General features: G+C 35.0%; 2 protein-coding genes across 2 annotated transcripts; one reads left to right on the top strand and one right to left on the bottom strand.

Moving 5' to 3' along the window:
* Window positions 1-603: 603 nt before the first annotated feature.
* Window positions 604-4,112, top strand: LOC110908461 (NADH dehydrogenase [ubiquinone] 1 alpha subcomplex subunit 13-B). The gene is made up of 3 exons (XM_022153409.2): window positions 604-1,006; window positions 3,144-3,215; window positions 3,702-4,112. Exons 1-3 carry the CDS (start codon window positions 792-794, stop codon window positions 3,844-3,846), a joined length of 432 nt encoding a protein of 143 aa, XP_022009101.1. The 5' UTR covers window positions 604-791; the 3' UTR covers window positions 3,847-4,112.
* Window positions 4,113-8,683: 4,571 nt separating this feature from the next.
* LOC110908460 (probable indole-3-pyruvate monooxygenase YUCCA5) lies at window positions 8,684-10,712 on the bottom strand. The gene is made up of 3 exons (XM_022153408.2): window positions 9,942-10,712; window positions 9,346-9,717; window positions 8,684-8,930 (listed from the first exon to the last, which is right to left on the bottom strand). Exons 1-3 carry the CDS (start codon window positions 10,644-10,646, stop codon window positions 8,721-8,723), a joined length of 1,287 nt encoding a protein of 428 aa, XP_022009100.1. The 5' UTR covers window positions 10,647-10,712; the 3' UTR covers window positions 8,684-8,720.
* Between the last annotated feature and the right edge of the window lie 12,800 nt (window positions 10,713-23,512).

Here is a 23,512-nt window from a genome sequence, read left to right as displayed (position 1 = left end):
GTCTCCATACTTGCTACCAATGTTTTAAATATCGGCATGTACCAACTAGTAACACCGCATACTAGATACGAACCTAATACAAAAAAGCTGGTAAAACTAGAATACAAATATTAAGGTAACAACCGGCCTTTCAGATTTTCGATTCTAACGGTTTGCAAAATCTTCAAATTTGAATTTTATATTTTATTAAAATTTGATATTAAGGTAACAACCAACCTTCCATAGTATTTAACCTAGCGTTTCTACATACGCTACTCATGACCTTCCAATTTTTCATATTCAACCGTGAACTTGATGCATACCCCTTATGCCATAAATCTATTGTATACTTTTATTTGAAAAAAAAAACTTTGCTAGAAGATTAAGTGTTTTTGGGTTGTTTTTTGATTTTGGATTATTTTTTTATTTTTATTTTTTGAAATATCGATTTCATTCATACTTACCAAGTTAAATCGATTTATCGATTTCATTCACAGTTACCAAGTTAGATCGATTTTATTACGAAATCATTTACTTTTGGATTATTTTGTATTTTTGGAATTATAGTGAGAACTAGTGAATCCGGTTTTAAAACATTATACTTGATACCCCTTGCAATTATCGAAAATTAAAACAAAATAATTAGCACGCGCAAATTAGCACGCGCAAATTAGCACCGGTCCATGCGCACGTTAGACACATCCTCCAAACAATCAAACCCTCAACTCCACTTTTCTCCAACCAAACCTCCATTTCAACCTGTATTCTCTTCACAATATCATCAGCCATCAAATCTGTAAGCAAAATCAACGATGACGGAGGCAGCAATAAGGAACAAACCAGGTATGGCATCCGTCAAAGACATGCCGCTCCTCCAAGACGGTCCTCCACCCGGCGGTTTTGCTCCGGTCCGGTACGCACGCCGGATCCCCTCCAAAGGCCCCAGCGCCGTCGCCATATTCCTCACCGCTTTTGGTGCTTTCTCTTGGGGCATGTATGAGGTCGGTAAGGGGAATAAGATCCGTAGGTATGTATGTCTTCTTTTCGGTTTCCACAAACCCTAGCTTTTGAGCAATTTGTTAGTTGTGTGAATTTGTGATTACACGTAGGGATTGCTTTGTTTGATGATCGATATGGAGTGTGGTTATTTGTTTTTGAAAGTATAAATGTTTGAGATCTGGTGTGATTGTGATAATTTGAATTGGATAACTTCGTTGAACACGAATAGTAATGGCTGGTATATTTGAATCTACAGTAGAGAGTATGAGTAAATTTGAGAATTTTACACTGCACATGTATTGGTTTTTCGGAATTTAGTGGTCAGCTCAGTTTGTGATGAAATGTAGGGATTGTTTTGTTTGATGATAGATTTGGGGGACTGGTCTCTTTAAAGTGCCAGTGTTCGAGATTTATCATGATTATAGGAATTGGAATCGGTTTGACTTTAGGTTTAGGCTACACAGTTGGTGATTGATCTGCGTTAGATGATTTTGTAGATGGTATGGCAGTTTTGATGTGATTAATGCTGACTGCTGACTGGTGTATAAAGTATTTGGAGTTTTAAATCTACAGTAGAGTAAATCTGTTGTTGCTTGTTAGTAATGAGAATTTTACTCTGCACATATAATGGATTTTGGACCTAGGCTGTATCTGTATTTGCATTTGGATTTGGTAGCGTGGAAATTGTTGTTCTTTTCGTCTATGCGCCAATGTATGGAACGCTTCACTTGATGGGAGTCATGGGACTACGGTTATCATTGACATGTTTCTTGTAAACCTGAAATGATAAACAGTCCTGATCATCTAATTGACGTATGTTGGCTGGTAGTAGTTGCAAAAATGAGTGAGAGTAATATGATAATAGGACTTTATTTTAATGTTTTTAAGTTTGGTGCTGTGAATATGCATAAACTTGGCAACATATGTGTGTCGATCTGGGTACTGGCGTACTGCATTTTAAAGACTTGCAGTTGACTGTTGACTTCATAGTTTGGAAACTTATCACAAACACATAATTTGGTTCTTCTTGAAATTGTCTGTTTTTGACATTTCAAATAAATGGTTGCCACCCGCTAGGAAAAACTCCAAAACCGTTCACATTTCACTCACACAATCACAAGCCTGCCTGTTTGTTTCTCATCTAGTTAAGTTTTTTTTTTTTTAGATTAGAAGCACTTTATGGTGTTAAGTATGATTTTGCTAAGGTCAATAGTTTTGATTGGTTGTAACAATACTCAAAATGATTTGGCCATACAGGCTAGACTTTGGTCTGTCCAGACTGTCTTAGACTTAGGGAACATGTCTGTATCATCGTTGTTTGTAACTGGCAGACAGAACGTATCCTGGCCATTTTTATGAATATATGATTTAAAAGATGTAAAGTTTCATTTCTTATGGACTAATTCCAAATTATGTATTACAAAATCAAAATTGCAAGTTTGGGTTAAAGTACTGAATTGTTACAAGACTAAATGAAGTTTACTTGTGAACAATAGAACTATTATATTGATTTTAGATCGTTATTGTCAAGTCATATAGATGTTTAATGTTTTATCGCCAAACACAAAAAGTGTTATTGATTTTTTCATCTGGGTTAATTGTTAATCGATTCAGTTTTCATCTTTCATGATTATAAGCCCCTATATTTATACTAACTATTCGAGCCGGGGGTCTCACAGGAAGTAGCCTCTCTATTCCTACGGGGTAGAGGTAAGACTGTCTATATCTTACCCTCCTCAGACCCTACCTTAGCTTTGCTATTAGTGGGATTTACTGAGTATGATGATGATGATTTATACTAACTCACTTTTATAGAAGTTTGACGAAATATATTCAAACCATTAACACAGCTAATAGGTGTTACATGTAGTAAAATGGTTAAGCACATCAGAGGGGCAGATGTTACAAAGTGGCTGGGCCCGGTCCTTTTTGGGCTTTAGGACCAGTTTTTTTAGGATGCTATAAATAGTCTCAAATGCAACTCAAGGACTGGGCCTAATTGAACTCTTTAAACTACAGATACAACCAACCTAGTTATGATATGTGTGGGCCTGGTCCTTTTGCTTTCTAGTTTATCGCTGATTATCTATTCAGGTTTCTACATTTGACTAGTGTTCATTAACAATGGCTACAATTTTTGTATAACGTGTATCTGTTTGGTTTAGGGCAATAAAGGAGGAAAAGTATGCTGCCCGGAGGGCTATTTTGCCCATGCTACAAGCTGAAGAAGATGAAAGGTAAGAATAAATGGTGTTCTTTTCTTCACATCAACATAATTTCGGTATAAAGTATAATAAAGTCCCCCAACATGTAAACAACACGCAAAAAGGTCACCAACTAGTTTTTGTATATTAAAGTTCTAAAGCATGTTTAAATGCACATATTTGTGATTTTTTGTAAAGTAATGACATGTTAACATGTAAATTTGCCAAATTTGCTAAAGTGACGTTCGGTTTTATGACCATTTAAGAATTAACAGTCATTATTCTAAAAAGTTTTAAAACTACGGGTATTTAGACGCGTTTAGGGACTTAAATATACACAAGCTAGTTTAGTGACTTTTTCGTATATTCTTTACAAGGCGCGGGAGTGACTATACCGAATTTTGGTTTAGGGACTTATTCGTAAACATAAGAAATTGTGCTGTTTTTTTATGGTATTAACTATTAAGTATTTAACTCTTCGTTTTATAAAAAAATAATCTGCGCCAATACTTGTTTTAGATTTGTGAAAGAATGGAAGAAATATTTGGAGGAAGAGGCCCGTATAATGAAAGATGTGCCTGGGTGGAAAGTCGGTGAAAGCGTTTATCACTCGGGAAGATGGATGCCTCCAGCAACCGGTGAAATGCGACCAGAGGTCTGGTAAATCTATGGTGATGATGACTCATGAGTGGTTAAGTTCATGTCACAAACTTTTAAAATAAATCTCATCAGTTTGTGGTACTTCCAAATGTTTGATGAAGTGGCCCTTCTGTGTTGGGATGTTAGACTGAGGCTATATCTGGTTTATGGGTATTTGGCAATCTGCTCATGGTATGATAATGTGTCAATCTTTTTGTTAGACATAACTTTTATATATGTACTTTATTTCTTTTAAATTTATAAAATCCCAATGCTACCCTTGAAGAGAAAGTAACCACAAGCATATGACCGGTGGATCATATAACCCGGTCAAGAGGTGATGGTTAAACTAGTTATATTTTTAGGAGTCAAAACAGTGTGGTAAACATTGTTTAACTTTATTCTCTGTTTTTTTTTTATTATCTGGCTTTGACACATTGTTCACTAGGGTTCAATCGACTGTATGTAAACGATAACAAAAGTTTAGATATGAATAGGTCGATCAATAATGAAAGTTCGGATGTTCATATGTTAACAATGAAAGTAAACGGTAAATGGTCTTATCATTAATCCGTCGCTAATGAAATTGCCGGAAAAGATGTCTATGGACGACGCTCCAAAAGTTGTTGGTAATATGACACGAGTTATTCTATTGGTGAACCCATAATCTGTCACAAATCAGATTAAGAATGATCATATTTCGGACGGCCCCAAATACTGATGGAATTTTCTGTACGTGTAGACCTATATCGGTAATACTCGTTTGTTTTTATTGTAAATGAGGATACTCAAACCATTCATGTAATAATTCTGTGTCGAGTAGCATGCAATTGTCGATGATTGAAACGTATTTTGGACGTATGAAAGTGTGGTAGTAACCAGATGGACTAAGACTTTTCCAATTGTGTTGTTTCTTCTTACTTTTTCTATATTATTATGTTATGATGCCAACCAATGCGTCAGTCCATAATGGAATATACCTATTGAATGGTCCTGAACTCCTGATCTATCATACACTATTTTGTAGGGTTACTTCTGTTGATTGTAGAATGTGATTTGATTGATCAGAGCTCTCATGATTAGGAACATGTTTTCTATGATAAACCGATGTTTAAAGTTCTGAGCCAAGGCACGTGTCTACTAATGATTAATACACTTCAATATGCAATCGTCTACGTTACTAATCAACCCCCCCCCCCCCACCCCCCAATTGATTTGATGTCATACTACTCTACAAGGCATTGTATGCAACTGTATACACCCGTATAAGGCGTTATATGGTACACTCTACGCCTTTATAGGGCAGCCAATGTGATGGTATATGTCTGTTTAAACTTTAAAATGCTTTATGCACATATATCGATGGACTGATGTCATGGGCCGGGGGGGGGGGGGGTGCATGTGACATCTTTAAGGGGGGAGGGGAGGGGGTGTTCGTATAGCATGACCCTTTTGACTATGAAAAGCTATAGGTTTGACCTTGGACGACGTGATTTTTGTTGGTATTTAATCACATTCAAAGAAAATTGTTCAATGTGCATTAATGATAGGTTGAAACTGATGTTAAGTTTCAGACAAAGATCTATTTGATGGGAAGTTTTCATATTTCATACATTGGTGCTTCCACGTAACTAAGATATGATCCATTGTTGACTGATGGAATCAATCAATGCATCTTTGTAGTGTTTCTTGGTTTCATGTGCACTTGTTTGTTTGTCAATAGATCAGCACATGCATCCACAGACACTGATCTTCCCTTACTCTCAACATGCATTCATGCACATAAATGAACCCAATAGACTATTTATCAGTATATGTTTTTTCTCCTTCAAACGAATATTTTTTGTAAAACTTCATATATTTCTTCGTGTCCTCGTGTGTCCTCAAAGGAACAATATACATCAATATAAATAGAGTCAGGGATGATGCAAAATCCATCTTCAAATCGACTTCGTTACTGTTTTAACCTTGCTTAGTCATTTAGGGCCCCTTTTTTTAAACTTTTTTAGTTTTGGTTTAAATGTTGTCGCGATAATAAGGTGTGTCTAAAGTGTGTATAGTGAAAGAAGAGTTGGTTTTTTTGGTTCAAGTGTTGTCATTTCAACTCTAGAACCCATATCGCAGAATTTGTCGAATGTATTAAATATAATATTTTCAACAGGATATGGTTAGTTCATTACCACTATATATGTATCTGTAAAGCTGCAGAACTAGGATGCATTTACAAGTGCCAAACATGTAACCCTACATAACACTCCTGGTAGGAATGGGCATTTTGTGTTTTTACATAGTTGAATCTGGTGCATAAACATGTTGTGAAGAATGTTGATAAGGTAAATATCATCATATGTTCCAATGAGAAAAAGACACAGGCAACTCCTATGTTGCAAGCTGGAACACAACTGCAAGATTTGAGTTCAGAATCTTTGCATATATGTTCAACAAAAATTTGGACTTTTCAACTGCAAATAGAATATGATAAACAAATGTAGATGGGCTATTTCTGCATGTTGTTGAATGTACAGTATGGGGAGTCATATGGGTTGTCTCTATATCTTGCTTATTTACATTTTCTTTATATTTTCTGTGGGCAAAAAAATTTAGATGAATATTTGGAAGATTGTTTGTTGTTGGTATTAGGGAATATATGAAACATTAATGATAGAATTTTCATGTATTTACCTTGTGCTTGTGTCTGGTGGAATCACATGCCCCTTCATGAAATGTCCATCATTGACGTTTATGTCAAATAGATTAGTTTATGTCATTGTCAAGTAAAAAAACAAAGGGAACTTCCCTTAGATCATAGCAACTTAACGCGTGTTTTCGTGAGGTCCATGGGCTGAGGTGGAACTGATGTGGAGGAGCGAGGGGGAGGAAAAAGACGGCCAAAGTCCGTGCACACTAATGGTCCATGCATGATGGAGAGAGGGTTGTTTGGGGGGGGGGGGGGGGGGAGGGTTTATGTAAGAGTCGATGATAATGTGAAATGTAAAAATGTTTGGAATGAAATTATTGTTTAGGAATAGGTTATGGAATGGTTTGTGGGTGTTGATGTAAAAATGTGTCAGATGACTATTGTGAGCGTTTGTGGGGTTTATCAGTGCATTGATGCTTTTAATATCATTTTTTATGTTTTTGAACGGCAAACTACATAGACTTTTAGATTTGTTTCTGATAAGACTTGAACCCTCACCATTTTAGGGATGAGCTCGGTACCGAAAGAACCGATACCGAAAATTCGCAAAAGTGGTGACCATTTGGGAGAGGGGAATCAATGCAAAAACCTTGACAACATTTGGCTACAACCCTTTGGTTTTAATATCACTCAAGTTAACTTGAAAATCTTGAAAAATATCACTCAACTGGATCATGGTTTTGACCAAAAGGATGTGGACACTATGCAATATGGTTCCAATCTAAGTAACAATATGTAAAGTTACTTTCTAAATGTGCAGTGGGAAGTACTCTCCTGCAAATTTTAGTCACGAGAATGAAGCTAAATTGATAGCAGTGGCCCCCTCCCCTTTGTGGACCAGCTTCTGGACCTAGAGCCCATATGTTTTATTAACTACTAAATGTTGGACCATTATGTGTTGCCCTTGTATTGTAGGAAATATCCCTTTACTTTTCTTTACATGTCTTTAGATGTCCGACGAATTTATTCTATGGGGTCACCTCATAACGATAAGTGACAAAAATTCTATTAATAACTAACATTTTAAGATCACAAAATACACACAATATGGTAATCATATAAAAATCGTCCGGGTCTAGTTCAAGCTAAAAGTCTAACTAAAACAACTTCAAAATTTCTCACTTCTCTTTCTTTAGACTCAGCGAGTCATGTCCAAAAATAAATGATTTATCTTCTGCAATTTTAGTGGCTTACATAAAACGGTAAGGTTCATTACAGAACATTAAGAGAGTGTTTGGGATTACGTTTTAAAGTGATTATTTAATTATTGCGTTTGTAAAACATAAATAATCTAAAAAAGTGTTTGGATGAAAAAGTGATTATCTGCCTCCAAAACGCAGTTTTGGAGAAGCATGTACCTACACGCTTTTTCAAAACGCAAGTTTTGAAAACGCAAAATCTATTTTGAAAACGCAACACCAAACACCCCTAAATTATTAGGAGAACAAAAAACAGCGGTTCATTACAGAACATTAAATTATTAGGAGAACAAAAAACAGCAAACCTAACTATAAATTTTTTTACCAGCTGTGGCTCATATTTTTAGATTTTGTACTTCTTAATTTATGTGTGTATGTTATGCACATAAAAAACTATCAAGCTACTTTGTTTTTTTACGATTTTTTAAACTTAAATTTAAGGTTATATATTTGTGTTCTGTATTTAAATAATGAAAGTTGTATGAATAAAGATTGCATTTAAAACATTTCTTTCTTTTTTTTTAAAGTTTCAAAAGTGTGATTCTTTTGCATTTCTACGTGTTCTCAAAGAAAAAAACTATGTTCTAGTGAGATTCACCCTACTTAAAATATAACATATCAAAAAACACTTTAACGTCAAATGACATAACGACCTAATTCCGCCCAATGTATCATGCTTCTGGTTTATTCGTTTGATTTTTAATCAAATATTTATTGTGTATAAAAGAAACACAGTTACCATATAACAACATTTGAAAACAAGTTATATTTCTGAAAAAGAAATAAAATACAACAAAAAAAAAAACCGAAAAAAGAAAAAGCCTCATCTTCCTTTTTTTTTTTTTTTTTTTTTTTTGTACACAACCTCGGAGGCTAGACTTTATCCGGAGAGGGCTATATTTCTTTTGTTACATTTTTTTTACCAGTCAGCATACAAAACTGAAAACCAAAAAACATTACAAAAATTAAAACAATTACAATTTTATTTATGAATCTTTATACTTATTGCATCTTGGATCTCAAGAAACTGGCATAATGATTGGTTTCTTGATTCCAAATCTTGCCAACATCTTGTGCAACTCTAACTGCATCAAATGATGCACCAGAAAGACCTCTTCCTGTGAACCCAACTGCATAAACTCCTGCTTTCCCTTTCCACCCTTCTGGAAATGGTCTTATGGGCATACCCTCCTTTGAAAACAAACTCTCTTCCTGTTAAATGCATATGATTAGCTCAAGGGTATATATGGAATTTCACTTTTAAGGTTTTGTCATAAAAGTAGCGTCTTCGGGACTGGACCGGACCGGTTCGGTTGGAATGCGAACCGGACACATAACTGGTTGGGTGTGTATTTAGTGTTAGTTTTTTCCTACCAAAATATTTTTTTTTAATTTAATGGTATATACACTTTATCAAATGAGTAAATCCACTAAAAATTAAAAAAAAGAATAATAGTTATATTTTATTTTAACTTCGTTATATATTTATTTATATGTTTAAGTTTTGACTTATTTATAACGTCATTTAGATTTTAAATCTGATATGACTAGTCCCCGATCAGTGAACCGATAACACGTCTGGTTCGAAACCCGATGATGAAAAAAAAATTGTATAAAAAGATGTTACCTTTAACCATGAAGGAACATTGCTGCAATACCCAGTTGCCAAAATGACTGAATCTATTTCAAGATTTGCTCCATTGACGAGCTCAACCCGACCCGAAGAGAATTTCTTGATTCCTGGAACTATCTGAATTTTCCCAGACTTAATCTTTTGTAATGCACCAATATCAAGAACAGGAGTTTTCCCTTTGATGTTCTTGAGTTGTAAAGGACCCTTTGTAGGCCTTTTTATACCATATTTTTCTAGGTTTCCTAGAATGCAACTTGCAAGAACAAGAAGTATCTTGTCAACCACCTTTAATGGCAGCCATTTCATCAGTGCAGTTGCCAGTTCAAAAGTAGATTTCCCACCAATCTCTCTTGGAAGTATATGAACCTGTTGGTCATTATCAAGAAAACTACATTTAGAATAATATTCTGAAAAGTGCGTCACTACTAGAAAACTGCGTCGTTTTAAGGAAATTAAATATTCGTCAGAAATGCGTAGGAAACTATTTTTTCCACAAATATTTCCTAGCAAAAACTTTTCCTCTTTTTCGTTTTCCGTTTTCTAGTAGTGCGTTGTGAACACTATAGATTTTATATAAAAATGGGACTAACCGAGCTTCGAACCACCATCGATGGCAAGGCGTTATGGTGGCAAAGATCAAGAGAGACTTCCATGCCTGAGTTCCCACAACCAACCACCAAGACTCGTTTTCCTTCGAAAGCCTCACCGGACCGATAATCGCAAGCATGCATAACGGTTCCTTCAAACTCATCCAACCCTTCAAATTCAGGCACTATCTTCTCAGCATTCTCTCCGGTCGCCACCACGAGCCACCGACATATATACTCAACCTCACACTCACCAGCCACGGTCCGAACACGCCAAAGCCCACAGGTCTCATCATACTTAGCCGACTGGACCGACTCATTAAACCTCGGGCTAATCTCAAACTTTTTGGCATACGACTCTAGGTATTCGATAAACTGATATTTCGAAGGGTATTCGGGGAAATCTGGCGGGAAAGGGAAGTAAGGTAGTTGGCAAAATTGTTTCGGGAGGTGTAGTTTAAGGCGGTCGTAGGTATTATGTTGCCAGAGTGCGGCGATGCAGTCGGCGCGCTCTAAAATAACAAAAGGAACCCCTTGTTGGTGGAGACCCGCGCCGACTGCAAGACCAGACGGGCCAGCCCCTACTATGACTGGCCCGTTTACCAATATGCAACGGCCGGTAAACAACTCCTCATGTTGATCAAAAGCTTGATATACCATTGTTGGGCAATGATCAAGATTGTTACAACAACAACAACAACAATGCATTAAAAGAGTAATTAACAAGCTTGTGAATTGTCAACACCTGTAGATATGTTTGTAAGAGTAAAGAAATGTGTGGAGGGGGTGAGAGGGGGATGTAGAGGTATAAATAGGGTCTGCATGTGTTTGGGATTAGAAAATGATGGCCCAAAGATGGTCCTTTTCTGAATGACTTGTAACTCATGCAATAAAAGCTGTACATTAATTCCTATTTGTGAGAGTCGTATCTTTATCTTTCAATGTGCACATTGAAAAAGTTCTAAAACCGGAAAACAAACCTAGAGGAGAGCACCGGGGCCATGAATATTATGGTGCACACTGATTTGGCTAACCTAAATTATAAAATGTGACCACAAAGATCAAATTTCTAATTAACATAAGTATTAACAGAAAGAATGAAAACAACCCTAAGTTTGGCCAAATTAATTAGTATTTTAAGATAAGAGGGTTTTAAAAGCCTTTTTACACTTGAAAAAAGATTTAAAGAATACTCAAGTATACACATATACCTTAAAAGGTTTTTTTATATTTCACACTTGTATGTGCTCATTTAGAAAAAAATTCTGCTCATACTAAAGATATTCATTGCATCGTCTTTACAATAGTCTAATCACAACTTTGCCATGTGCCTGTACTAGCAAGGTTTAAATTATGAAAAAGAAATTCATATATAAATATAGGGTAAGGTTTAAATTATGAAAAAGAAATTCATATATAAATATAGGGTAAGGTTAACATGAAAACCTTTCGTTTAATGTTTTTTGTTCGTAACGTGGGTTTACATATATGTAATTGGTATAAGATAATTATGGTTCTTTCGAGTTCATTTTTATGTTAATTGCCCAAACTTTTATAATAATATAATTTTGTATATGTTTAAATAGGATCAATAATTGTTGAAATAGTTATTAAGGATTACTTACTTTTTTTTGAACGGCGTACAGTTAAGATATCACTAACCGGATTAGTAGTATGTTAGTATCACAAGGATTACTTAATACTTACTATAATTCATGTTTCACAGTTACTGTAAAATTTCCAAAAACGTCAACAAGTAAAGTCTGTTTAACATAATGTTGTACATATATATAGATCCAAAATATTATGTGAAGCACATGTGCTCCTTCTAGGGAGGAAAAGTCAAAGAATTGGACCGAATCAGTTTGGCCACAAATTAAGAACAACACAGTTGATTGAGGGGTGTTAGTTATGTGGCACAGATAGTTTAAAAAAGTGGCAACGATTAGATTGTTTCTACTCCTAAGACCATATGTAGTGGGGCATTATGGGGCATTATAGGGCAAAAAAAACGCCCCCTTCTCCATTACATAGGGCATTATAGGGCATTATAGAGCAAAGAAAAATGGGTTTGGCGTTTTAATGAAAACGCCTAAATGAATTGTGGAAGGTTTGAATGGGTTTGACTAGCCAATGAGAAAATAGTTTTTTTTTTTTTTGTTAAATGATTGGTAGAGCATTATAGGGCATTATGTGCACGACACCACTTTTGTTATAATGCCCAAGTGTGACTAGGATGCCACATGTCATATAATGCCCCATGGTGGGGGCATTATAAATTGCTACCACTACACATGGTCTAAGACCATCTGGCAAGATTTTGGTGTGATTCTCCCCCAAACACGCCCAACCATGCCCAAGCCCCACCCCCATGGCGTTTTAGGGCGTTTTTAGCCAAATTTTTTGTTTTGGCGTGTTTGAAACAATGCCGGATGGGGGAATAACCGACCAATCACCTTCGGCTTCATTTGTTTTGTCCAATAAGATTTTTAATGTTTTTTTATTTAATTTTGTTACAAACATAATGCCCCACAATCCTCACTACACCCGTTTTAGAAAAACGCTCAATAATGCCTCTTGGTGACTGTACTGTCAGATTATTCAGCCTTACCACTACGCATCATCTAAACAACATTAACAAATACTAAATATGCTTCAAAGATATATTAATTTCAAATGTAAACATATACAAGGAAAAGGTCATTTAAGAAGCATGGGTGGGATCTAGAGCATCATAACTCGAAGTAAAATGGTTTTCTATGATGATGATATAACAATATATGGTTGGGTTAAGTGAAGAACATAAAAAAAGTGAGAAACCGAACAATTACTAATTTTACATGTAAAAAAATCATTAAAAAATAGTTTTACGGAGGTTTTTTCATATAAACACATGTATAAGACTTCAAATAATTTTTTTTTTTTGTAAATTTTCCCCCTTTTTAACTGTTTTTTTAAACTTTTTCTGTTTTCAACTTTTTTATATTAAAACGTCTTAATGTGTTTATATGCAAAAGATTAAGTAAATATCAATTTTTTACTTGTCAAAAAGAATTATTTATGGGTCTATTAACATGATACCTTAGTTTCATCACTTTTTTGTGGTTCCTCCCTCGTCGCACTAACACTATATATGAAAGAGTTATTTTGGAAAGCCACCTTAATTAAGAAAATCGTGAAAAACTTATGTTACATTATCTAAAATAACGCATTTTTTAATGAAAACTTTATGGAATGTAATATACATATTTCTAAACGTTTTTAGCAAAAAAAAAAAAAAAAAAAAATGAAAAAAGCACTTAAGGGATTTTTTGTTTTAAAATAAATAAAATTCCTGTGACAAATGTGTAACATATCTTTGACAACATTTTGTTACATATGTAACATACGAAAACACCCTCCTTGCGGTGTGCACATATAATATATATATATGTTTGGGCCCTCGGGGACAAAAATGAAATTTCACTAATTTTAACGTTATTTTACTAATTTCATGAAAATAACGTTAAAAGCGGAGGACGGTTAATCATGCATCATGTAGTGCCGTTGATAGTCGAAAGACCAGGGGAGCACATGCACTAATCGGCCTTTTTGCCGAGAGTTATGCGCCTTATGTCCAAGGCTTGATGCAAAACTACATGGAGCCGGGGGTCTCACTGGAAGCAGCCTCTCTAGTCCTATGGGGTAGAGGTAAGGCTGTCTACATTTTACCCTCTTCAGACCGTACCTTAGCTTTGATATTGGTGGGATTTACTGAATATGATGATGATGTAACATGCGCAACGTTTTTTTTTTTTATTTTTTTAACTATCCACTTGACGTTTTTTTATTTCCTTTTTACTTAAAACACTTTAAAACATGTATATCACGTTCCATAAAATTTTTATATAATATGCATTGTTTTAGATAGTGTAACACAAGTGTTTAGTTAGAGTTTCCAAGCTTTCCTCAACTTAAGAGGTTTTCATTCTACCATCCCATATGTATATATATATATATATATATATATATATATATATATATATATATATATATATATATATATATATATATATAGTATGAGGATCTGTTACAATGACCAAAACCTTAGAAGTGTAGTTAGGAATCTCAGCCACAAGATTATTGTGATTTGTGGTTGAGATTGACGCGGTGATATTTTTGTAAATATAGATAACTTGAAACTATCAGGATGGATAGGATGGATAGAATGAGAAGATTCAAGCAAGGTTGTACATGCTAATCACATGCAATTTTCGTCATCATTTTCAAATGTCTATATTTTTTATATGTGATTTATTTAAAGTACACAATAAATTGAGAGTCTTTTAATTTTTCAAATGAATATACTATTGCCATAATTTCGAAAAAAAAAAATGAATTAAGTATTAAATGAAGTGGGCACCTTTTTATGGCGTTTTTTGAACCAAACAATTTATGGTGTTTTTGAACTGGGTTTTTTTTTTGGGGTTTTTCAACTGAGAATTTTTATGAAATTTTTGACCAGGACATACTGGACACTTTATGTTGTTTTTGAACAAGGTTTTTGTGTTGTTTTTCAACTCCATATTTTTATGGCTATTTTTAACTAGACAGTTTATGGTATTTTTTAACTCGTTATTTTATAGTGTTTTTAAACTAAGCTATTTAATTTGTGACAATTTTATGGTGTTCCACTGACCCGCCATTGTCACGTGGTGGAACCTTAACCTCACACCCACTGCTTTCTTTCATACACCGTTGATCGTCACTGAAGGTACCGTCACTATCACCATCATCATCAACATCTTGAATCATGTTCGAACCCTAACCCGACCAGTCTCCTTTGACACCTCATTGAAATCCTAGTCGTCATATTGTTTTGATTTAGAACCATCACACCATCATCGTTCTTAACAAAACCCTAGACTCGCTGGAGTCTGGGTTGAAACAACCGTGAATAGCACTACCATCCTTGTTTGACTTAAACGTCACCACCATTGACTTTCTCGTTCTCCGATCTTATCGTGGAAGTTTTGTTTAGCATATCTATTGTTTTATGGTGTTTTTAAAAAATATTCAGTTGCAAAAACACAATAAATTTATAATGTTTTATATCATGTTTTTATCCTATTAAAAAATATAAAATATCACAGTTCATATTTTACTAAAACACCAGGGAACAGAACTAGACAACATGAATTAAAAAAATCAAGTTAATATGTAATTTTATTTTGGTTTTTTATAGCAATAGTGTTTTGGTCAAAAATTACCGAAGTAATTAAGTGATCAAATTAGTTAAGTGAGGTAGTGTGCTAGAAATATGTGTGAGAAATATTCAAGTTAAGTTATTTGCTAAAACAGTTTCAGGATACAGCTCAGGATATTGAGCTGTATCTACGATCAAACAATGAGCAAAAAAGTAAAGTAAATGACACGAGATGTACGAGGAAAGCCCTTGATCAATCTAGATCGCCGGCATAAAACCTCGGGAGCTGACAATCGCAGCTGCCTTGTTCTTCTTATTGCTTGAATAACCAGGATACAGTGCAGGATAAAGCTCAGATCTCTACTAAGTGTTACAATGATTGCAAGTGATGAGTGTTAGTGTGCGATTACAAGTGAATTGTGTATGAATTCGAGAGTTAGAAGTGGAGTGAGTTGAAGTGAAGTGTCCTACGAGATCTGGCCATCCATATTTATAGTAAAAGAAACCAACAAACTATCCTATTATTCTGGGATACTTTGGAATATTCCATTCTGAACGTTGGGGGCTGCTTCTACTCGTTTTCCACGTGCTTATTGACTACAAAACCGGGTCTTTAGCTCATATAACCGTTACAATGTCAATAACATTGACCAACATCCGATATTCTCGCGGAATATGCCTTTCTGACCGTTACAAGACCCATTCTTCCACCATCAACGTCCATTTTTCAACCACCTTGAGCGAATCTTCAGGTAGATCAAGTCTTTTAACGTTGGTACCTTGCAACCAACGTTTTACAAGCCAATCGTTAGTAATAGTCAGGATACTGCCTCAGGATATTACCAATATCCTGGCCCGGTATCCTGATACGGTATCCTGATCCGGTATCCTGATCATATACAACTAATAAAAAATCAAGATACAAAGTCAGGATATGGGCTCAGAATTTCACCCATAACAAATAGTATACTCATATTAAGGATAAAAATGCTCGTTTTATGGTATAATTTACAAAAATGATCATGCACAAAAAAGTTACGAACAATTAAAAAAATATGGGAATATACATGTGACTTGTATTCTCCTGTTATTTGTCATGTAAGTAACATATGTGTGTTCTTTTGACGCTTTTGCCTTTCCCTTTGGACCCCTCCCTGGATATAGCAGTTTGTGGTTGCTTTCTATAGTTTTGAAGATTTTATATATATATATATATACATATATAGGGTCAGGATTTAGAGAAAACGGTAAAAAGTGTGAGAACGGTGAAAACGCTTATGGATCGTCCGATCAAAACAATCTATGGACTAGATTGGCGCGGTGGCGTTTTCGTAAATAACACGAATTCTATTCACTGGACGCGCTTCATTAAGGGTAAAAGGGTCTTGACACTTCTATACCAAAATGCCAAACTAACGAATAAAATGCCATTACAGGCCAAAACACATCCCTATATAAACAAAACATCTCAGACATAAAAACACAACCCCCGAATCTGAAACGCCATATTTTCTACTATATACCATTCATCTTACAAACGCCAAAATCTCCAAAACATCAAACACACCTACTCAAAAACGTCATATTTTACTATATACCAATCATCTTAGAAAACGCCAAAACACTCAAACATCAAAGATTCCAAAAAATCGACGTTTCTTTCAGATACACTATTTTCTCAGTAAAAACGCCAAAAATGGCAAAAATCGTTTCTTGTATATTCAATATTGTTCTACGCGAAGTTTTGGAGAATGCATTCTTCCCTGAGGTGCTGTTGACTCAAATAACATTTTGCTGCATGAGATGGACAAATCATAAACAAAAAGATGCTGGTGTCAGACTTATGTCATTTTTTGTGTTTTGTTATTGATGAATATTATAATGGCATGAAGAGACGAATGACACTGATGAGTGGTTTGAAGATACATATTCAAACAAAAAACTCACGTCATTTTGTCTTTCCAAACGACCATAAAAACACAAGCATGACAAAGCCAAACCGCCAGTGAACATGTTTCAAAGAAGAAAGAGACTGATGACAGTGAAGATTTGGAAGATAAATTGTTTCTATTTTTATATTTTTCTTTTTCTGTTGTTTGTTATGTATTTTTCAGCTAAGAATAAAAAAAATACATTATATTAATAAAACGCCAAATAGTCATAATGATTGTGAAACGGCATAATGCAGTAAAACGCCAAAAACTCCCAAACTATAATAAAAGTAATTTGGAGAAGTATTATTAAAAGCTAAAAATGGAAAAAAACACCAAAAACTACTTAAAGCCATTAAAAAACGCTAAACTTGGAAGATGGAACGTCTATGACCCTAAAAACTCATAAAAAGCTGAAAAAATAGTAAAAATACACACAGTAACTGAAAAGACGGCTACTTTATTAATATCATTTATTATAAATAAAATCTCGCCTAAACTACGCGTCAAAAACATCCTATAAGAGAGACGTCTCTGCACAATCAACTGATCACACATCAAAAACAACGCCATGTTTCCTAGAAACCATTCACTTTGAAACGCCAAAAAAATAGTTAAAAAAGCCACAGATGTGGAACCTCGTTTCTTCTATATTGAGTATTGTTCTGAATGAAGTTTCACTGAATTGATTCTTCTCTGAGGTGGGTGTCTCTATAAGTTTTTGCTGAATGAGATGGACAAATATTCTTGAAAAAGAGACTGATGACACTGATATGTCATCATGTCACTTTGTTCTTGATGGATATATTGATGGCATAAAGGGATCAATACATTCAAGCAGGCGTTGATCTTCAACATGTCACCAAACAAGTATATATCAAACCACAATAAAGGATGCCACAAAAAATAAGCATCTTCTAAATACAGACGTTATGTAGGAAAATAAGGATCTACATAAGGTATTCAAAACAGGTTCAAAACGTCAAAAAGGTTAAAGTAGAAGAGGCTGATGACAGTGAAGATTTGGATCGTAACAACCCGACTTTTTGAAGTCAAAGTACAAGTCAAAGGAAGAAAAGATTGCTAATCAGATCTTTCATTCCTTGCTTAATTATTACTTGTACTCTCCGACTCGATAATCAATACTCTAGTTTACACTGTTTTGTTTTACGATTTGTAATATGTGAAGTAACAGTGCGATAAACGCAGTTAAAACGCTAATCTACTTAATGCTATCTCATCGCCATCGCATCGCAACTCGAATCGCAGTTATGGGCGTTGTTCTATGTGTGTGTGCTATTATGTGTTACTTGTGCATGTTTATTATATGTATTGAGGTGATTAATCGTAAACGCAATCGCAACTCTATCACAATGCAACCTCCTCGCGAACTGGAAACGCAAGTAGGGGCTGGCTCGTCTGGTCGCATTTAAAACTATCGCATCGCTTATGTTAGTTATGTTATTTGTGTAACTATTATTTAAAACTATCGCATCGCTTATTCGACGCTCACTTAAACGCATCGCAACGCTCAACGCATGAAACAAAAGTCGGAAAACCAACTCGCAGGAGCCCTCCGATCGAAAGGCCCTGCGACCCAACTACTCAGCACCGCCTTTCTCTCCTCTCACTATAAATACTATCTCACCCTGACCGTGTAAAACAACAAACCGCGGCGGGAACGTCGGGGAGTGTCATAACAGAATCATTGTTTCACAACACATGGTGATTAAAGATTTGTTTTATTCCATTAATGAACTCATTGTTTTATTACAAACCAGATAAATACAAATTATTGCCTTTCAAGTTTTAAAGTCGCTAAAGCACGAGTCCATCCTATGTGTAGCATGCATCAACAATCATCATATAGTAGCACCTGAAACATATGTGAAAATAAAACGTCAGCATTAAAATGCCTGTGAGTAACATAGGTTTTGTGAATTTGATTCATGGCTTTGGATAATATAAGAAAAGATTTTATGTTTAAAAAATAGCCATGAATCCTTGTAAAGGTTTTGTTTCTAAAATGCATTGTTTTGATGAAAAATTTGTAGTATATACAAAAAATGTACTTTGGTTTTGAGATAATCGGATAAGTAGTATATCAAAATATACTTTAGTTTTGAAATAGTTAAACAGATAGTATATCAAAATATGCTTTGGTTACTGAAATAATAGATTTGATAGTATATCACAAGTATACTTTAGATTAAGGATGAAATCATCGGTAGTATATCAAATTATACTTTGGTTTGAAAGTAGCATATCAATCTATGCTTTGGTTTGAAAATAGCATATCAAACTATGCTTTGGTAGTATATCAACTTATACTTTAGTTTATGAAATAGCAAAGTCGGTAGTATATCAAACTATACTTTGGTTTTGTAAATAGCATATCAAACTATGCTTTGGTAAATAATATCACATTGGGAGCATATCAACTATGCTTTGAAAGTATATTGAAATATACTTAAATTGTGATTTAGTAATACATTCAAACCTAGTGTATCAAACTACACTTTGGAGACTATAGAAATACCACAAAGGCAATTCTATTTGGTTAAAACTTTGGTTTCTGACATTCCATACAACAGGAATGGGGTGTCTAGTCCTATAGCGCTATATCATACTACCTGTTTTGGTCAAAAATTACCGAAGCAATTAAGTGATCAAATTAGTTAAGTGAGGTAGTGTGCTAGAAATGTGTGTTGAAAATATTCAAGTAAAATTGTTTGCAAAAACAGGTTCAGGATACGGCTCAGGATATAGAGCTGTATCTATGATCAAACAATGAGCGGAAAGTAAAAGGATGACTCAGGATGTACGAGGAAAGCCCTTGATCAATCTAGATCGCCGGCACAAAACCTCGGGAGCTGACAATCGCAGCTGCCTAGTGCTTCTATTACTTCAAATATCAGGATACAGTGCAGGATGTGATGCGGATCAACTAGGTGTTACAAGACAATTCGAGTACAAGTGTTTATGTGTAGTGATTGCTAGCAGCTAGAGTGTGAATTGTGTGAACGAAAAGTGAGTGCCTTAACTTGATCCGATCCATCTATTTATAGTAAAAGAAATTTAACAAACTACTGTTAGGACCGGTTTGACTCCGAAACGATTGCGTAATCGAACGTGTGACGTGCGGAATCCGTACACGAACGTGAGCTAACACACGAAACGTAATATAAACTGTGATTCTATTGACAAATCTGATAACGTACAGCACCTGAATCACGAACAATAAACTTTCTCTCTCTAGCTTCTCTCTCTAGCCTCTAGCTCTCCAAGATGTGAAAATGGCAAAGTGTAACAACTCTCACAAAAATCAATAATTAGGATAATAATTAATCAATAAGGAAACCTTAATTAAGACACCCAAGTGATTCTGCATTAACCCTACAAATTTCAGAACAATCAGAAGCAGGATCAGGACCCCTAAAACTCAGGGGGGATAAATCCTAGCTAACGATTATCTAAATAAATTGTTGTTTAAATTTCATTGGCCGATTCCGTCAACTCAGCATAGCTAGTCCCACGCGTGGCAACCCTATAGTGTTTAGATGTCCCTTACGGACCGTAAAGGTAAAGCCTTACGGACCGTAAGCATACCTGCTTCCCTTACGGACCGTAAGGGATAAGGCATACGGTCCGTAAGCAGGACCAAAATTGGTGTATAAATAGCAGACTTCGGGACTTAAATTTTGTCTTTGGAACGACGGAAATTCTCCGTCTGTACACCGAGTTATCTTCCAGCTACTCTAAAACACACACACAAATCACTAATTAGTGTAGCGGGGTGCTGCTACGATGCCGGGTATTAACTCGATCATTGTTCAATTTTTTTCTTTCCGTCAGCTTTTATTTTTGTAAATAATAGCTCGGGATTTTACCCTCTAAATCCCTAAACTCTGCCCGTTATTAGGATAATAACTCTAATCACTGGTACGATACTTTATCCGATCGATTATAACTATCCAACGATTGTCTGAGTGCTACTCAAATTGAGTTATACTTTGTTATTCCTCGTGATTTCGACTTGAATGTTTGAGTGCTGTCCGGACTCGGGCTATACTCTGTCATTCGTTGTGAATCCGCTGAATTGTTAAGTATTGCACTTGTAAATCATTGTGAGGGTTTTATCTCGTGATTATCGTTAAAGTTGAATTGAGTTAATACACTAATACGGGTTCCATTGTGTCTAGAAATTAGAACTCGTAATCAGGACACTGCTAGAGTACTTAGTAGCTAAGTAAACTTAATAGTTAAATAAACTTAGCAGCTGGGTTAACTGAGTAGGTTAATTAATCCATTAATTAGGTTCAGTATTAATTAAGTGGGATTAATTAAGCTAAACCAGATTAATTAAGCTAAGTACGATTAATTAAGTTAAGCAAGATTAATTAAGCTAAGTAAGATCTACTAATCACCTAAATAGAAATATATATATATAAATATAAATAGATAATATCAAAGGAAGGTGCTAGGAAGGTGTAAGAGGATAGACATCTGTGTATAGGAAGCTTCCTAGAAAATGCATAAGTAACTTCCTAGAAAAGCTATAGGAAACTTCCTAGAAATACAAGGGAAACTTCCTAGAAATTTCCTTTTCCTACCTATAAATAGAAGCTTAGGAATTCATTTTCCTTTGCTCATTTCTTTTCTTCTTTACTCTATACGTTGGTGTTATAACCAATAATCACCAAAGCGAAGTTCTGTCCGATCGATTCAGGAACCAACTAACGGATGCCAAAGTACTATACTTTGTGAGTTCGTTAAACGGATGCCAAAGTACTATACCTTGTGATTTCGGTAAACGGAATCCAAAGTTTTACACTTTGTGAAATTCGTTAAGGTTCGAACCTCGTGACTACCGTTAAGGTTTGATTTGGGTTTTACACAAATACGTATTCCATTCTGTTAAAACTATATGTTTAACTACCAAAAATACTCCCAACTACACACTCACAATCAAACAAACCATTAAATCATCAGAAGATCCAGAATAATAAAGTGCATGCTTAATTATCGGAAGAAGTAGAATCAAGAAGCTTGTTAACTCAATCTTGCATGCTTATAAAGTGAGTCATTCTTCTTTTTAACTGTTTTCTCACAGTTTGTGAGTAAGTATTACAAAACTTCAAGTTATTTTCAAAGGTTATAATTACAGGGATTAAGTCTTTGTAATCACCAAATTACAGCTGGTATGTGGGGGTATTGTGCACATTACTATTTTTATCACTCTAGGTGAGTGAGTATCACTCTAGGTGAGTGAGCCGTCACGATTGGGGCGACAGGACCCAATAGTGGTATGACCACAGTCACAGATCCGGTCGAGTGACAAATACCTATTCTTGATAATTTGTTGATAAAAACATTGTAATCGCTCTTAATACTGTAAATTATAACAAATCTGTTTTTATAAAACCTGAATGAACTCACTCAGTATTTCCCGCTGACAAAACCTTTTTAAAACGCGTTTCAGGTAATTACAGTAGATTGGAGTAAGAACTGTATCCGGCACTGAAGGACTTCAAGAAGTGGCTTATTTTATTAATTAAATCAAATTAAGAAATATTGTTTTTATTAAAAGCTACCTTTGTAAAACATGAAATTTATTCCATCTATTTAAATAAAATCCGGTGTTTCTAAACTCTGATATTTTTCCTAACTCACGGTCCTGATGAAATTTCCGCTGCAATGTTTTTTTCAAAAATAATCACCGGTACCACTGGACTGCTCACGGCACCGATTCCGGCCAGGGTGGGTCGGGTGTCGTGACAGAAGGTGGTATCAGAGCCACTGCTTTAAGCCTATAAGTGTTGTGATAATAATACTTAAGCTTAAATAAAAAGAGTTAGGAGATATCTATTAAATGGTAGCACAACTGATAGCAGTTAGACTTGAACATAAGAAAAGATGCCTTAGTATAAGCTAAGCCACTGGTTTACACAATTAGGTGTTATAATAATACCCAAGTGAAACGGAGAATTAGAAACTTAATATTATCTGATAGCACTCCGGATGGTATTTAGACTTGAACTTAAGAATTTTGCCTTAAAATAAACTTTAAGGTAAATTACTTATATAAGTATAATGTAATGGATACTGGTATGACGGTTAGCAGGCAATAGCACTTAATTGCTATTTATTCTTGCTTATTGATATTATTTGGTCTAGAATAAGATATGTTATGGGAATACAAATTTCCTTGATTCTGGATAAAAGCCCTAATAAAAGAGGCACTTTTTGAAAAGATACTATTTATGGGAAATAGAAAATTTTCTCCGGCAAAACTGGGTATAGAGTAGCAGACTCTCCAGCTTGTCCGGACATATTGAGATTACCGCTCCGGCGCGAACCGGATAAGACGGGGTAAATGATATGTCAAATCAGTGACAAGATTTCCCTAAATAGTATCATGACCAAATACCTGACTGGTTCTTGGAAATATGAATCTG

Source organism: Helianthus annuus, chromosome 14 (assembly GCF_002127325.2).
Source record: "Helianthus annuus cultivar XRQ/B chromosome 14, HanXRQr2.0-SUNRISE, whole genome shotgun sequence".
Lineage (NCBI taxonomy): Eukaryota > Viridiplantae > Streptophyta > Magnoliopsida > Asterales > Asteraceae > Helianthus > Helianthus annuus.
The sequence above is the reverse complement of the archived record's forward strand: the minus strand, read 5'-3'. Positions and strand labels throughout refer to the sequence as shown.

What these genes read in the sequence shown, in the direction of transcription:
- LOC110908461 (XM_022153409.2), top strand. Translation starts at nt 792, where the DNA reads ATGACGGAGGCAGCAATAAGGAACAAACCAGGTATGGCATCCGTCAAA. An exon ending in AAGGGGAATAAGATCCGTAG is followed by an intron (nt 1,007 to 3,143) that starts GTATGTATGTCT and finishes TGTTTGGTTTAG; the next exon opens with GGCAATAAAGGAGGAAAAGT. An exon ending in CAAGCTGAAGAAGATGAAAG is followed by an intron (nt 3,216 to 3,701) that starts GTAAGAATAAAT and finishes TACTTGTTTTAG; the next exon opens with ATTTGTGAAAGAATGGAAGA.
- LOC110908460 (XM_022153408.2), bottom strand. Translation starts at nt 10,646, where the DNA reads ATGCATTGTTGTTGTTGTTGTTGTAACAATCTTGATCATTGCCCAACA. An exon ending in CGATGGTGGTTCGAAGCTCG is followed by an intron (nt 9,718 to 9,941) that starts GTTAGTCCCATT and finishes AATGACCAACAG; the next exon opens with GTTCATATACTTCCAAGAGA. An exon ending in ATGTTCCTTCATGGTTAAAG is followed by an intron (nt 8,931 to 9,345) that starts GTAACATCTTTT and finishes TGCATTTAACAG; the next exon opens with GAAGAGAGTTTGTTTTCAAA.